A 14697-nucleotide genomic window follows, 5' to 3' on the forward strand; every position below is an offset into this window, starting at 1 on the left:
GAGGCGGTGGAGGAGGAGGAAGAGGAGGTGGTGGAGGAGGAAGAAGAGAGCGAAAAAGGAGGAGGAGGCGGTGGAGGAGGTGGAGGAGGAGGAGGAGGAGGTGGTGGAGGAGGAAGAAGAGGAAGAAAAAGAAGGTGAAGGTGGTGGAAGAGGCGGAGGAGGAGGAGGAGGAGGTGGTGGAGGAGGAAGAAGAGGAAGAAAAAGATGGAGGAGGTGGTGGAGGAGGTGGAGGAGGAGGAGGAGGTGGTGGAAGATGAAGAAGAGGAAGAAAAAGAAGGAGGAGGTGGTGGAGGAGGTGTAGGAGGAGGAGGAGGTGGTGGAAGAGGAAGAAGAGGAAGAAAAAGAAGAAGGAGGCGGTGGAGGAGGTGGAGGAGGAGGAGGAGGTGGTGGAGGAGGAAGAAGAGAACGAAAAAGGAGGAGGCGGTGGAGGAGGCGGAGGAGGAGGTGGTGGAGGAGGAAGAAGAGGAAGAAAAAGAAGGAGGAGGCGGTGGAGGAGGCGGCGGAGGAGGAGGTGGTGGAGGAGGAAGAAGAAGAAGAAAACGGAGGAGGTGGTGGAGGAGGTGGAGGAGGAGGAGGAGGTGGTGGAGGAGGAAGAAGAGGAAGAAAAAGAAGGAGGAGGAGTTGAAGGAGGCGGAGGAGGAGGAGGTGGTGGAGGAGGAAGAAGAGGAAGAAAATGAAGGAGGAGGCGGTGGAGGAGGCGGAGGAGGAGGAGGTGGTGGAGGAGGAAGAAGAGGAAGAAAAAGGAGGAGGTGGTGGAGGAGGTGGAGGAGGAGGAGGAGGTGGTGGAGGAGGAAGAAGAGGAAGAAAAAGGAGGAGGTGGTGGAGGAGGCGGAGGAGGAGGAGGAGGTGGTGGAGGAGGAAGAAGAGGAAGAAAAAGATGGATGAGGCGGTGGAGGAGGCGGAGGAGGTGGTGGAAGAGGAAGAAGAGGAAGAAAATGAAGGAGGAGGCGGTGGAGTAGGCGGAGGAGGAGGAGGTGGTGGAGAAGGAAGAAGAGGAAGAAAAAGGAGGAGGTGGTGGAGGAGGTGGAGGAGGAGGAGAAGGTTGTGGAAGAGAAAGAAGAAAAGAAAAAGGAGGAGGTGGTGCAGGAGGTGCAGGAGGAGATGGTGGAGGAGGAAGAAGAGGAAGAAAAAGGAGGAGGTGGTGGAGGAGGTGGAGGAGGAGGAGGAGGTGGTGGAGCAGGAAGAAGAGGAAGAAAAAGAAGGAAGAGGCGGTGGAGGAGGCGGAGGAGGAGGTGGTGGAGGAGGAAGAAGAGGAAGAAAAAGATGGAGGAGGCGGAGGAGTAGGAGGAGGAGGTGGTGGAAGAGAAAGAAGAGGAAAAAAAAAGAAAGAGTGGGCGATGGAGGAGGCAGAGGAGGAGGAGGAGGTGGTGGAGGAGGAAGAGGAAGAAAAAGAAGGAGGCGGTGGAGGAGGCGGAGGAGGAAGAGGAGAAAGTGGTGGAGGAGGAAGAAGTGGAAGAAAAAGAAGGAGGAGGCGGTGGAGGAGGCGGAGGAGGAGGTGGTGGAGGAGAAAGAAGAGGACGAAAAAGAAGGAGGAGGCGGTGGAGGAGGCGGAGGAGGAGGAGGATGTGGTGGAGGAGGAAGAAGAGGAAGAAAAAGAAGGAGGAGGCGGTGGAGGAGGCGGAGGTGGCGGCGGTTGTGGAGGAGGAAGAAAAGGAAGAAAAAGGAGGAGGCGGTGGAGGATGAGGAGGCGGTGGTGGAGGAGGAAGAAGGGGAAGAAAAAGGAGGAGGTGGTGGAGGAGGTGGAGGAGGAGGAGGAGGTGGTGGAGGAGGAAGAAGAGGAAGAAAAAGAAGAAGGAGGCCGTGGAGGAGGTGGAGGAGGATGTGGTGGAGGAGGAAGAAGAGGAAGAATAAGATGGAGGAGGCGGTGGAGGAGGAGGAGGAGTAGGAGGCGGAGGAGGTGGTGGAGGAGGAAGAAGAGGAAGAAAAAGAAGGAGGAGGAGTTGAAGGTGGCGGAGGAGAAGTAGGTTGTGGAGGAGGAAGAAGAGGAAGAAAATGAAGGCGGAGGCGGTGGAGGACGCGGAGTAGGAGGAGGTTGTGGAGGAGGAAGAAGAGGAAGAAAAAGGAGGAGGTGGTGGAGGAGGTGGAGGAGGAGGAGGAGGTGGTGGAGGAGGAAGAAGAGGAAGAAAAAGAAGGAGGAGAAGGTGGAGGAGGCGGAGGAGGAGGAGGTGGTGGAGAAGGAAGAAGAGGAAGAAAAAGGAGGAGGTGGTGGAGGAGGAGGAGGAGAAGGTGGTGGAAGAGAAAGAAGAAAAGAAAAAGGAGGAGGTGATGGAGGAGGTGCAGGAGGAGGTTGTGGAGGAGGAAGAAGAGGAAGAAAAAGGAGGAGGTGGTGGAGGAGGTGGAGGAGGAGGAGGAGGTGGTGGAGCAGGAAGAAGAGGAAGAAAAAGAAGGAAGAGGAGGTGGAGGAGGCGGAGGAGGAGGTGGTGGAGGAGGAAGAAGAAGAAGAAAAAGGAGGAGGTGGTGGAGGATGTGGAGTAGGAGGAGGAGGTGGTGGAGGAGAAAGAAGGGGAAGAGAAAGGAGGAGGTGGTGGAGGAGGTGGAGGAGGAGGTCGTGGAGGAGGAAGAAGAGGAAGAAAAAGGAGGAGGTGGTGGAGGAGGCGGAGGAGGAGGAGGAGGTGGTGGAGGTGGAAGAGGAAGAAAAAGAAGGAAGCGGTGGAGGAGGCGGAGGAGGAGGAGGAGGAGGTGGTGTAGGAGGAAGAAGAGGATGAAGAAGAAGGAGGAGGCGGTGGAGGAGGAGGAAGAGGAGGTGGTGGAGGAGGAAGAAGAGAGCGAAAAAGGAGGAGGAGGAGGTGGAGGAGGAGGAGGAGGAGGTGGTGGAGGAGGAAGAAGAGGAAGAAAAAGAAGGTGAAGGTGGTGGAAGAGGCGGAGGAGGAGGAGGAGGAGGTGGTGGAAGATGAAGAAGAGGAAGAAAAAGAAGGAGGAGGTGGTGGAGGAGGTGTAGGAGGAGGAGGAGGTGGTGGAAGAGGAAGAAGAGGAAGAAAAAGAAGAAGGAGGCGGTGGAGGAGGTGGAGGAGGAGGAGGAGGTGGTGGAGGAGGAAGAAGAGAACGAAAAAGGAAGCGGCGGTGGAGGAGGCGGAGGAGGAGGTGGTGGAGGAGGAAGAAGAAGAAGAAAAAGATGGAGTAGGTGGTGGAGGAGGCGGAGGAGGAGGAGGAGGAGGTGGTGGAGGAGGAAGAAGAGGAAGAAAAAGAAGGAGGAGGTGGTGGAGGAGGCGGCGGAGGAGGAGGTGGTGGAGGAGGAAGAAGAGGAAGAAAAAATGGAGGAGGTGGTGGAGGAGGCAGAGGAGGAGGAGGTGGTGGAGGAGGAAAAAGAGGAAGAAAAAGAAGGAGGAAGTGGTGGAGGAGGTGGAGGAGGAGTAGGAGGTGGTGGAGGAGGAAGAAGAGGAAGAAAAAGAAGTAGGAGGAGTTGAAGGAGGCGGAGGAGGAGGAGGTGGTGGAGGAGGAGGTGGTGGAGGAGGAAGAAGAGGAAGAAAAAGGAGGAGGTGGAGGAGGCGGAGGAGGAGGAGGAGGTGGTGGAGGAGGAAGAAGAGGAAGAAAAAGATGGATGAGGCTGTGGAGGAGGCGGAGGAGGAGGTGGTGGAAGAGGAAGAAGAGGAAGAAAATGAAGGAGGAGGCGGTGGAGTAGGCGGAAGAGGAGGAGGTGGTGGAAAAGGAAGAAGAGGAAGAAAAAGGAGGAGGTGGTGGAGGAGGTGGAGGAGGAGGAGAAGGTTGTGGAAGAGAAAGAAGAAAAGAAAAAGGAGGAGGTGGTGCAGGAGGTGCAGGAGGAGGTGGTGGAGGAGGAAGAAGAGGAAGAAAAAGGAGGCGGTGGTGGAGGAGGTGGAGGAGGAGGAGGAGGTGGTGGAGCAGGAAGAAGAGGAAGAAAAAGAAGGAAGAGGCGGTGGAGGAGGCGGAGGAGGAGGTGGTGGAGGAGGAAGAAGAGGAAGAAAAAGATGGAGGAGGCAGAGGAGGAGGAGGAGGAGGTGGTGGAAGAGAAAGAAGAGGAAAAAAAAAGAAAGTAGGCAATGGAGGAGGCAGAGGAGGAGGAGGAGGTGGTGGAGGAGGAAGAGGAAGAAAAAGAAGGAGGCGGTGGAGGAGGCGGAGGAGGAAGAGGAGAAAGTGGTGGAGGAGGAAGAAGTGGAAGAAAAAGAACGAGGAGGCGGTGGAGGAGGCGGAGGAGGAGGAGGAGGTGGCGGCGGTGGTGGAGGAGGAAGAAAAGGAAGAAAAAGGAGGAGGCGGTGGAGGATGAGGAGGCGGTGGTGGAGGAGGAAGAAGGGGAAGAAAAAGAAGGAGGAGGCGGTGGAGGAGGTGGAGGAGGAGGAGGAGGTGGTGGAGGAGGAAGAGGAAGAAAAAGAAGGAGGCGGTGGAGGAGGCGGAGGAGGAAGAGGAGAAAGTGGTGTACGAGGAAGAAGAGGAAGAAAAAGAAGGAGGAGGCGGTGGAGGAGGCGGAGGAGGAGGTGGTGGAGGAGAAAGAAGAGGACGAAAAAGAAGGAGGAGGCGGTGGAGGAGGCGGAGGAGGAGGAGGAGGATGTGGTGGAGGAGGAAGAAGGGGAAGAAAAAGAAGGAGGAGGCGGTGGAGGAGGTGGAGGAGGAGGAGGAGGTGGTGGAGGAGGAAGAAGAGGAAGAAAAAGAAGAAGGAGGCCGTGGAGGAGGTGGTGGAGGAGGAGGAGGAGGAGGAGGAGGAGGTGCTGGAAGAGGAAGAAGAGGAAGAAAAAGAAGGAGGAGGCGGTGGAGGAGGAGGAGGAGGAGGTGGTGGAGGAGGAAGAAGAGGAAGAAAAAGAAGGAGGAGGAGTTGAAGGTGGCGGAGGAGGAGTAGGTTGTGGAGGAGGAAGAAGAGGAAGAAAATGAAGGCGGAGGCGGTGGAGGAGGCGGAGGAGGAGGAGGTTGTGGAGGAGGAAGAAGAGGAAGAAAAAGGAGGAGGTGGTGGAGGAGGTGGAGGAGGAGGAGGAGGTGGTGGAGGAGGAAGAAGAGGAAGAAAAAGGAGGAGGTGGTGGAGGAGGCGGAGGAGGAGGAGGAGGTGGTGGAGGAGGAAGAAGAGGAAGAAAAAGATGGAGGAGGTGGTGGAGGAGGCGGAGGAGGAGGAGGTGGTGGAGGAGGAAGAAGAGGAAGAAAAAGATGGAGGAGGTGGTGGAGGAGGCGGAGGAGGAGGAGGTGGTGGAGAAGGAAGAAGAGGAAGAAAAAGGAGGAGGTGGTGGAGGAGGAGGAGGAGAAGGTGGTGGAAGAGAAAGAAGAAAAGAAAAAGGAGGAGGTGATGGAGGAGGTGCAGGAGGAGGTGGTGGAGGAGGAAGAAGAGGAAGAAAAAGGAGGAGGTGGTGGAGGAGGTGGAGGAGGAGGAGGAGGTGGTGGAGCAGGAAGAAGAGGAAGAAAAAGAAGGAAGAGGCGGTGGAGGAGGCGGAGGAGGAGGTGGTGGAGGAGGAAGAAGAGGAAGAAAAAGATGGAGGAGGCGGAGGAGGAGGAGGAGGAGGTGGTGGAAGAGAAAGAAGAGGAAAAAAAAGAAAGAGGAGGCGGTGCAGGAGGCAGAGGAGGAGGAGGAGGTGGTGGAGGAGGAAGAGGAAGAAGAAAAAGAAGGAGGTGGCGGTGGAGGAGGCGGAGGAGGAGGAGGAGGAGTTGGTGGAGGAGGAAGAAGAGGAAGTAAAAGGAGGCGGTGGAGGAGGCGGAGGAGGAGAAGGAGGAGGAGGTGGTGGAGGAGGAAGAAGAGGAAGAAAAAGTAGGAGGAGGCGGTGCACGAGGCGGAGGAGGAGAAGGAGGAGGAGGTGGTGGAGGAGGAAGTAGAAGAAGAAAAGGTGGAGGCGGAGGAGGAGGAGGAAGAAGAAGAAGAAGAGTATGACTGAGAAAAGTAAACAAGAGAGCTGCCATGAGCCCGGGAACATACTGAAACAGCTCTGAGAGTCCCAAGAGGCTTTGGTCCTGAACTTGAGGCTGACTGTTCCCAGTAAAAGATGCCTTTCTTCAGAGGCTCTAAAACCAGCAGTTTGGGGGGGAGCCTGGCTATGGTTACTGTAGCTGGGAAGAAGCTGTGGCGTGGTGAAACTGCCTAACTGCCTGTCTGTCTCCTAGCAGATCATAAACGTCATACTATGTTTCCTTAGCACGTAGGACTAGCCTGGCACGGTGAGGGTGCTTAATATTTGTGGAGTCAATGAATGAAGGTCTCATATTGGAATAAGACAAACAGAGTTTATTTTCTGGCTCTGTAAGTTATTTCAAACCCCAGCTTAGAACTGGATATCTTGTTTTAAAAGACAATTAACATAAAAGCAATTATGCTGTAATAGGAATTATTTATTTATTTTAGGTGTTTCTTATGATACTAGCTCTTTTTTTCATTTCTATTGGTGGTTTCAAGTCATTCACTCAATCGACAATATTCATTGAGTCCTCACTAAACAGAGAAAGCCAAGAAAGATAATTATCAACTGTTTTAATCTGGTTCAATCCATGAGCTAAACCATAGGGTAATAAAGTACTCAGGGTCCTAGAGGGTCATGTGTAAGTACAGTCAAGGTGATATACCACAAGAGAGCTGAGGTTAGGTCACCTGGTTACTAAGGAGTTTCTCAGGAAAAAGAAACTTATGCAATAGACCCTTGACATTGCCAGGGAATGGATCCTGAGCTCTTTCTTTGCAAATTCTTAATCCTAGCTCTTTCCTAAAAATTATCCGTCTCTGGCACCATGATTTCCCATGCATAGACACAAATTCTAAATCTATAGCCCGTTCAACTCTCACACCTGATCTCTCACCTGGTAGCTGTTTCTCCAGAGGATTTCTCCTGAAGTCTCCTGAGGAGATGCCTTCACTGCCCTCCACATTATGTGAATGTGGGCCTCAGCACAATTCTAAAATACTGACTGCATTGATTTGCTGCTGCTCATACATAGCTGAGATGGCTATTGTCAACTTAGTGAATGTCAGTGATCTGCTGGCTCTGTTAAAGTCCCACCTAATGCAATACAAGTCAGAAACGTGACATGTCAGCTGGTACAGCAGGAAACGAGAACATACAGACATTCTGCTCTCAGGATTTGCATCTGGTAGGAACGATAGAGCCATTTCCAGGGATGGCTGTGAATTATCCGTGCTTTCAAAGACTCTGTGGCCCCCAAATTTCTCCACCCCCAGGTCACCTAAAACACCAATGGCCCCAATCACACAGTGGGAGGAGTTTGCATTCACTGAGTTATGACATTTTATGCCTTCCCCCCGCCACAGCTCCCGCCGCCTCTCTCCTGCTCTCCAGCCACTTTGCTAATCTGTGAGCCCCTTAGGGGTGCCCCCACCGCAGGTATTTGCATGTGTTGTCCCTCTGCCTAGGGTGATGCTCTCACTCCCTTGTCCACAGCACGCATTCGAAGACCACACTCCCAAGAGGCCACCCTCTCCAACACAGCAGTCCTGCCACTCTCTAACCCCTTACTCTGCTTTATTTTTTCTCCTAGCCCTTGTGACTGCTTGACTTGTTATGTCTCTCTTTATAATGAGAATATAAGCTCCAGGAGAACTGAAACTTTGCCTTTTTCACTGTTGTGTCCCCAATTCCACAAACAGTGCCTGGTACACGGTAAGTGCTTAGCAAACATGTGCTGAATGAATTAATAAGAGAGTGAGTGAACGGGCACTGAAATATATAGACACCATGTGAAGCTTTTGAGAAAAGGCTCTCTGAGAGATGGGACAAAGAAAAGATGCTCTCTGAGGTCTACAGGATTTAACGTAGCTCTTTTTTAGGTAGAGGAGCCTGAACATTTAGGGCACGAGGATACTGGATGCCAGGATCCTAGACAAATCCAGAAACCCGGCCACACAAATGTTGCATTTTCATTGAGTGGCACCTCCAACATGTTACCCATGCCCAACAGGGCTCAGTTCTGCCCTTCCTCTGTCCTCCCTGAAACTGCTTATCCCCCTAACACCCACCACTTGCTGAGGAACCGTGAGAAGGGTCTCACTATTACCCTGTAATCACTGCAGGTCAATGACAAGGAGCTTGGGAGGCATTTCAGTTTGAGCGGCTGGTGAGCAGAGCAGGACGGGCAAGGGCTGCTACTCACCAGGATCTGTTCAACTCACATCAGTGTCCATTCCACTTACCTCGGTAGCCAATTCCTACCAACTGTTTGTGCTTTCCTATTTAAAGTGATGAAAGGTAACACAAACACTGGGGGAAAAAGCAACTTCAAGACCCATATACGGTAACAATCTAACGACATAAATATCATGGTAAAGTTATTTCCAAATATCTGGAAAGGAATCCTTATACACACGGAAACTGAATTGGTGTAATGGTTAATCTCTACGAATAATTCACTGTGGCCAGGTAGTCAGACAGATCCATAACTGACCCTTTATACAAATCTTAGAGGAGTCCCAAGACCCGAATTCCAACTTCTACGAGTTACGCTTAAGTACAGGTTCTAATATCCATCTTACAACTTTGGGCTCCTAAGTAATAATGCTAATAGGTAATATTTATTTAGCACAAATTATGTTTGCCCTGATCTGAACTTGTTATGTGCAAACTCTAACAGAGGTGCAACGTGGTTAAGAGCTCATTTTGCCTAAACTGACAAATGGAGAGCCATCGAAACCTGATTTGTTGAAAGACTACTAAACAAGCTGGGGTAGGAGTCTGAATAAAGGCTGGGTCCTCTGGCTCTTGAATGATTGTAAAATCTTTACCTTGTCTTTGTAACACTGCAACAAGGACAAATACGACAAGGAGTGGAATTTGTAAATGGGTATGTGTGACCTTTTGTGCAAACATGCGGTAGATCATGAGCAAAAAAAAAAAAAAAAAATCAGTTTTCTACCTGTAAAAATAATTAGCAGGGCTTCCCTGCTGGCGAACCGGTTGAGAGCCCGCCTGCCGATGCAGGGGACATGGGTTCGAATCCCAGTCCAGGAAGATCCTACATGCCGCGGAGCGGCTGGGCCCGTGAGCCATGGCCCCTGAGCCTGCACGTCCGGAGCCTGTGCTCCGCAACGGGAGAGGCCATAGCAGTGAGAGGCCTGCATACCACAAAAAAAATAAAAAAAACCTAAAAATTTGCAGTTTCTTACAAAATTAAATATAGTCTCACCATACAATCCAGCAGTTGCACTCTTTGCTATTTCCTCAGATGAGCTGAAAACTTACATCCACACCAAAACCTGCACACAAATGTTTATAGTAGTTGTATTCATAATTGCAGAAAAAATTGGAAGCAACCAAGATGTCCTTCAGCACGTGAGTGGATAAATAAAGGGTCATACAAAACACAATGGAATATTATTCACCAATACAAGGGAATGAGCTATAAAAGCACTAAACGTGGAGGAAACTTAAAGGCATATTACTACGAGAAAGAAGTCATCTGGAAAAGACAAAACTATGGAAGCAGTAAAATGATCAGTGGTTGTCGGGGGGGGAGGGGGGATGATTAGGCAGAGCACAGAGGATTTTTAGGCAATGAATCTATTCTGTATGGTATTATAAGTGTAGATACATGTCATTATACATTGGTCAAATCCATAGACTGTACAACACCAAGAGTGAATAAATTAAACTAAGGACTCTGGGTGATAATGAGGTGTCAGTGCAGGTTGTTCGACTGTAACAAATGTTCCCTTCTGGTGTGGATGCTGGTGGAGAAGCATGGGACCGAATATGTTGGAATCCCCTGTATTTTCCACTTAATTTTGTTGCGAAGTACTCTGCAAAAATAAAGTCTATTAATTAAAAGAAAAGTTAACGTGTAAGCCTGGGGGTGTGGTGAGGAACACAAGAGTAGAACTAAGCATCACAGAAAGAATACGAGTGGATGTCCTAGGCATTGGGCTGGCCCTAGAGGCCAGGAGTGTGTCTGAATGCACATCAAATTAACTGAGTACCTCTTACATGCCTGTTACATTTACAACCCCAGTATCGTTACAAAATTCTCGCACTGTAATTCTGGCTCAGAGAAAATCAATGATTTTTTGGCTGAAGGTCCCACGACTAGACAGTAGCAAAGCACAGGTTTGAATGCCATTTCTGCTGACTCTAAGTCCAGTTCTCCCCTCTAAGTAACTGCTGGAAAGCTCAAAGCAGTGACTATGGAAAAGTTTGCTTTACGAAAGACATCACGCTTCAGATTCAACTTTGCACATACGCATACAGAGTGGGTCCATGGATGGACTGAGTTTGTGGCTGCAGGGACAACACAAAACCACATCAACAGCATCACATTTATTTACTTCACCATTAAAAGAAAAATAAGAGGCTGCAGGGGAGGTGATAGGGAAGGAGAACTGAATAGAGAATTGTTATTACTATCCAGAGTAATAGCCTTTCTGGAATTTCCCATACCAAGGACAAAACTTCATAATGGACAGAGTCAGCTTCCCCTGGGGGTCACCCTCTCTGCCATTATGGGGAAGGAAAACTTCTGCAGCTCTGGAGAGGGGCCAGGGAAGGTGGCCTCACAGTCTGGTGACAATGCAGACCTCCCCAAGTCTCCTTTCTTCTCTACAGTGCATGCCAGGGACACGGCCCATCTTCCTCACCTCTTCATGCCCACACTCATCTTATTGTTCCATCCCCAAGCCTGGCTGGAAAGGAAGATAAAGCCTCCCCACCTTCCTATTTCCGTGCTGCTCCAAGAAAACAAAGTCTGCATTCCATATTGCTTCAGGAAACAGAAGACACACACACACACACACACACACACACACACACACACACACACAATTTCAGTACCATACAAAGCTCTGGTCTTAATGTTACTATTCTAACAGCCAACTCCCTTCGCAGCTGGTAATTATAGGTCCATTTTAGAGTCCCCACCCAACCACCTATTTTTAATATGCTAAGGGTGCTCACCTGAAATCTCCCTTATTTTGACGAAGATCTTTCCAAAGGTCATGCAGAGCCCTATTCCCAAGCCACTTTGCCATAATCGATCCAGCGCTGGGTGGCAAAATTGATGGCTTCCGCGCAGTTGTAGCCAGAGTGGTAGCCATAGGGAAACGTCACTATGAAATCTCCAGCCTCCTGAGTGACCCGATCGAAGGGGATGCCGTTGTCCTTGAGGACCTTGGGCAAGAAGAGAGCCACCTTGTGCCGCAGGAAGGCCTTACAGCCCCGCGAGCTGCCCGGGAAAAGCTCCCTGGCCAGGCGTTCCAGGCACCGGTCGTGCTCCGGGGGCACCGCGTACCAAGTCTTGGGCTCCCCGAAGTGCAGGTAGTTGATGCTGTAAAGGTCCATGTCCTCTGTGTGCCAGGCGAAGGCGGTCTTCCACATGCCGAAATACAGGCAGGGGGTGTTGACGCCTTCGATGACCACTCCGCACTCCTGTTCCAGCAGGTCCTGAATGGTTCCCAGGTGTCCAAGGTTCCACCGCTTCGTGTTTTCATCGAATAAGGAGCCACTGACGTCCGCACCGTATACTGGTGAATCATAGGGGCGTGTTTTCCAATATTTTCACTCCAGATCCTCAAAATCAGAGTAGAATGCAGTCTGGTGTCATTCACTGTTTGTTAAGCGGCGATACTCGCTCACGGTCATGGCTTTCTTCTTTCTGTGGTGCTGAGTAAACACACCTGCCTGCCCAGTGGTCACCTGCTGCAGGGTAGCGGCTATTAAGATGTCATCGGTATCATCGTACATCTGTCCGGCTTTCCATCCTTTCGGTGGAATTACCTTGGCTAGGCCAGCTCGGTGTGCAACTTGCCACTCCATGGCAACAATATATTTGCTGAAATCTTCAAATTCTTCCATGGTTGGGTGGACGATCATAATCTTACAACTTGGGTTCTGGCTCCCAAAGTGCTTAGACTGCATGGCGGCAACAGAATAAGCAACGGACTGCCAGCTTCTTAGGTATGCTTTGGATACCTGAGAATGCTGGGGAGTAACCTCTTCCCTATACTTCCTTTATTTTTAAAGAAGTTTTGATAGAGCTGAGAGGCAGGAACTCAGACTTGAACTTTTAAACAAACGAGCTTGTATCTTCTCCAGGCTTGTCCATCCACCAGAAGGACTCTACTCTTGTCAGCATTTTGGAGCCAAAGGAAATCCAGTATTTCCCAGATGAGACGGCTCTCTGAGCCAAGTCCTGCCTCAGCCTGCAGCTCTGTGAGTTTCCTCTGTTGGGGGTATAAGTGCCTGAGACCTCTCCAGATTCCCAGGCTTGAGTGCATGGGTGGCTTCTCACCTCACTGTAGCAGAAAGTCTCTTCATGGAAGTTTCCAAGCCAAACCTAAAGAAAGTACAAATTATTGAAAAAAAGTGGATGACAGAACAAACTGATTTAACATCAAGTAAAAGAAAACTGTATAGTAATCTTAATTTCAAAGTTTGAATTTAAGGGCAAAAAGTACACTCTTTTGGTAGGCATGTAAACTGGTGCAGCTATGGTGCATACTATGGAAAACAGTATGGAGGTTCCTCAAAAATTGTAACTAGAACCACCATATGATGCTGCAGTCTCACTTCTGGGTATATAGCTAAAGGAAATAAAAACAGAATATCAAGGAGATATCCGCCCTCCCACATTCACAATGGATAAGATATGGAAACAACCAACATGTCCAGTGATGGTTGAATGGATACAGAAGATGTGGTACATAGATACAATGGAATACTACTCAGCCATAAAAAGAATGAAATTTTGTCATTTGCAACAATATGGATGGTCCTGGAGGGTATTATGTCCAGTAAAGTAAGACAGAGAAAGACAAATATGGCATGGTATCACTTACATGTGGAATGTTAAAAAAAAAAAAAAAGAGTAAAACTTACAGAACCAGAGTAGAAAAGTGGTTGTGGGGGAGGGCAGGGAAGGGAGGGTAAAAGGGTACACAGTGAATAAAGTCTCAGGAGCTAATGTTAACCACGGTGACTATAGTTGATAACAATGTGATGTATAGTTGAAATTTTCCAGAAGAGTAGGATGTAAATGTTCTTACCAAAAAAAGTAAATATATGAAGGAAATGTGTTAATTAACTAGATGGGGGGAATCCTTTCACAATGTATATCAAATCACCACAAAGTTGACTGAATATTTTACAATTTTAAAAGTCAATTATACAGCAAAAAAGCTGAAATTTAAAAATAAAGAATTAGGACAAATCATAAGACAGAAAAAGAGTAATTAAAACTTAACTGAACAGTACGGACATTAAGCAAGCTTGAAAAGAAAGGAGTTAAGCACTCAACTCAATAAACTGGATAGCTTAACCCAAAAGATAAATTAGGGAAAGGAAAACAATGAAATAAGCTGAAACAATTACAAAAGAAAACATAACACCCAATAGAAATGATGACTGAAACCAAAATGCAATTTGTAGACCATGAAAAGTGTAAAAACATAAGCATAAGAGAAAAGAGAGAAAAGTACAAGTATATCACGTTATAATAAAACAGGGGATGCAGATAAAAATCTACCATTATAGAAAGAATGTCTATGTAAACAAAAGCAGGAAAAAAGTACAGAACACAAATATACACATCCTTAACAAGCATTATCCTTAATGTGTAAATACCTGAAAAATTCTAATTAAGTTCTAATCATTAATTTGCATTGATAGACAAATTATTAGAAATATAGGGTTCACTCAGAATGGGAGAAAATATTTGCAAATGAAGCAACTGACAAAGGATTAATCTCCAAAATTTGGAAGCAGCTCATGCAGCTCAACATTATAAAAACAAACAACCCACTCCAAAAGTGGGCAGAAGACCTAAATGGACATTTCTCCAAAGAAGATATACAGATTGCCAGCAGACACATGAAAGAATGCTCAACCTCGTTTATCATTACAGAAATGCAAATCAAAGCTACACTGAGATATCATCTCACACCGGTCACAACGGCCATCATCAAAAAATCTACAAACAATAAATGCTGGAGAGGGTTTGGAGAAAAGGGAACGCTCTTGCACTGTTGGTGAGAATGTAGATTGATACAGCCACTATGGAGAACAGTATGGAGGTTCCTTAAAAAACTACAAATAGAACTACCATACGACCCAGCAATCCCACTACTGGGCATATACCATGAGAAAACCATAATTCAAAAAGAGTCATGTTCCAAAATGTTCATTGCACCTCTATTTACAATAGCCAGGACATGGAAGCAACCAAAGTGTCCATCAACAGGATGAATGGATAAAGCAGATGTGGCACATATATACAATGGAATATTACTCAGCCATAGAAAGGAACGAAACTGAGTTATTTGTAGTGAGGTGCATGGACCTAGAGCCTGTCATATAGAGTGAAGTAAGTCAGAAAGAGAAATACAAATACTGTATGCTAACACATATATATGGAATCTAAAAAAAAAAAAATTGTCATGAAGAACCTAGGGGCAAGATGGGAATAAAGATGCAGACCTACTAGAGAATGGACTTGAGGATATGGGAGGGGGAAGGGTAACCTGGGACAAAGTCAGAGAGTGGCACGGACATACATATGCTACCAAACGTAAAATAGATAGCTAGTGGGCAGCAGCCACAAAGCACAGGGAGATCTGCTCAGTGCTTTATGACCACCTAGAGGGGCAGGATAGGGAGGGTGGGAGGGAGGCAGTTGCAAGAGGGAATAGATGTGGGCACATATGTATAACTGATTCACTTTGTTATAAAGCAGAAACTAACACACCATTCTAAAGCAATTATACTCCAAGAAAGATGTTTTAAAAAAAAAAGAAATATAGGTCTCAATCAAGTTTCTAGACACTGGTTAGCAAACAAAATCTATAGA

The 14697-nt window shown here is 48.4% G+C and overlaps 1 protein-coding gene across 1 annotated transcript in view; it reads right to left on the reverse strand.

The window, feature by feature from the left end:
* The window catches only part of LOC117199201 (lysine-specific demethylase 4D-like), a 71559-nt gene that overhangs the window by 50189 nt on the left and 6673 nt on the right, over positions 1-14697 (reverse strand). Inside the window, 1 exon segment of the mRNA XM_049714119.1 lies at positions 10812-12189. Within this exon segment, the coding sequence (XP_049570076.1) occupies positions 10863-11771 (909 nt within the window). The 5' untranslated portion in view covers positions 11772-12189 and the 3' untranslated portion in view covers positions 10812-10862.

This window comes from Orcinus orca, chromosome 8 (assembly GCF_937001465.1).
Source record: "Orcinus orca chromosome 8, mOrcOrc1.1, whole genome shotgun sequence".
NCBI classification, from domain to species: domain Eukaryota; kingdom Metazoa; phylum Chordata; class Mammalia; order Artiodactyla; family Delphinidae; genus Orcinus; species Orcinus orca.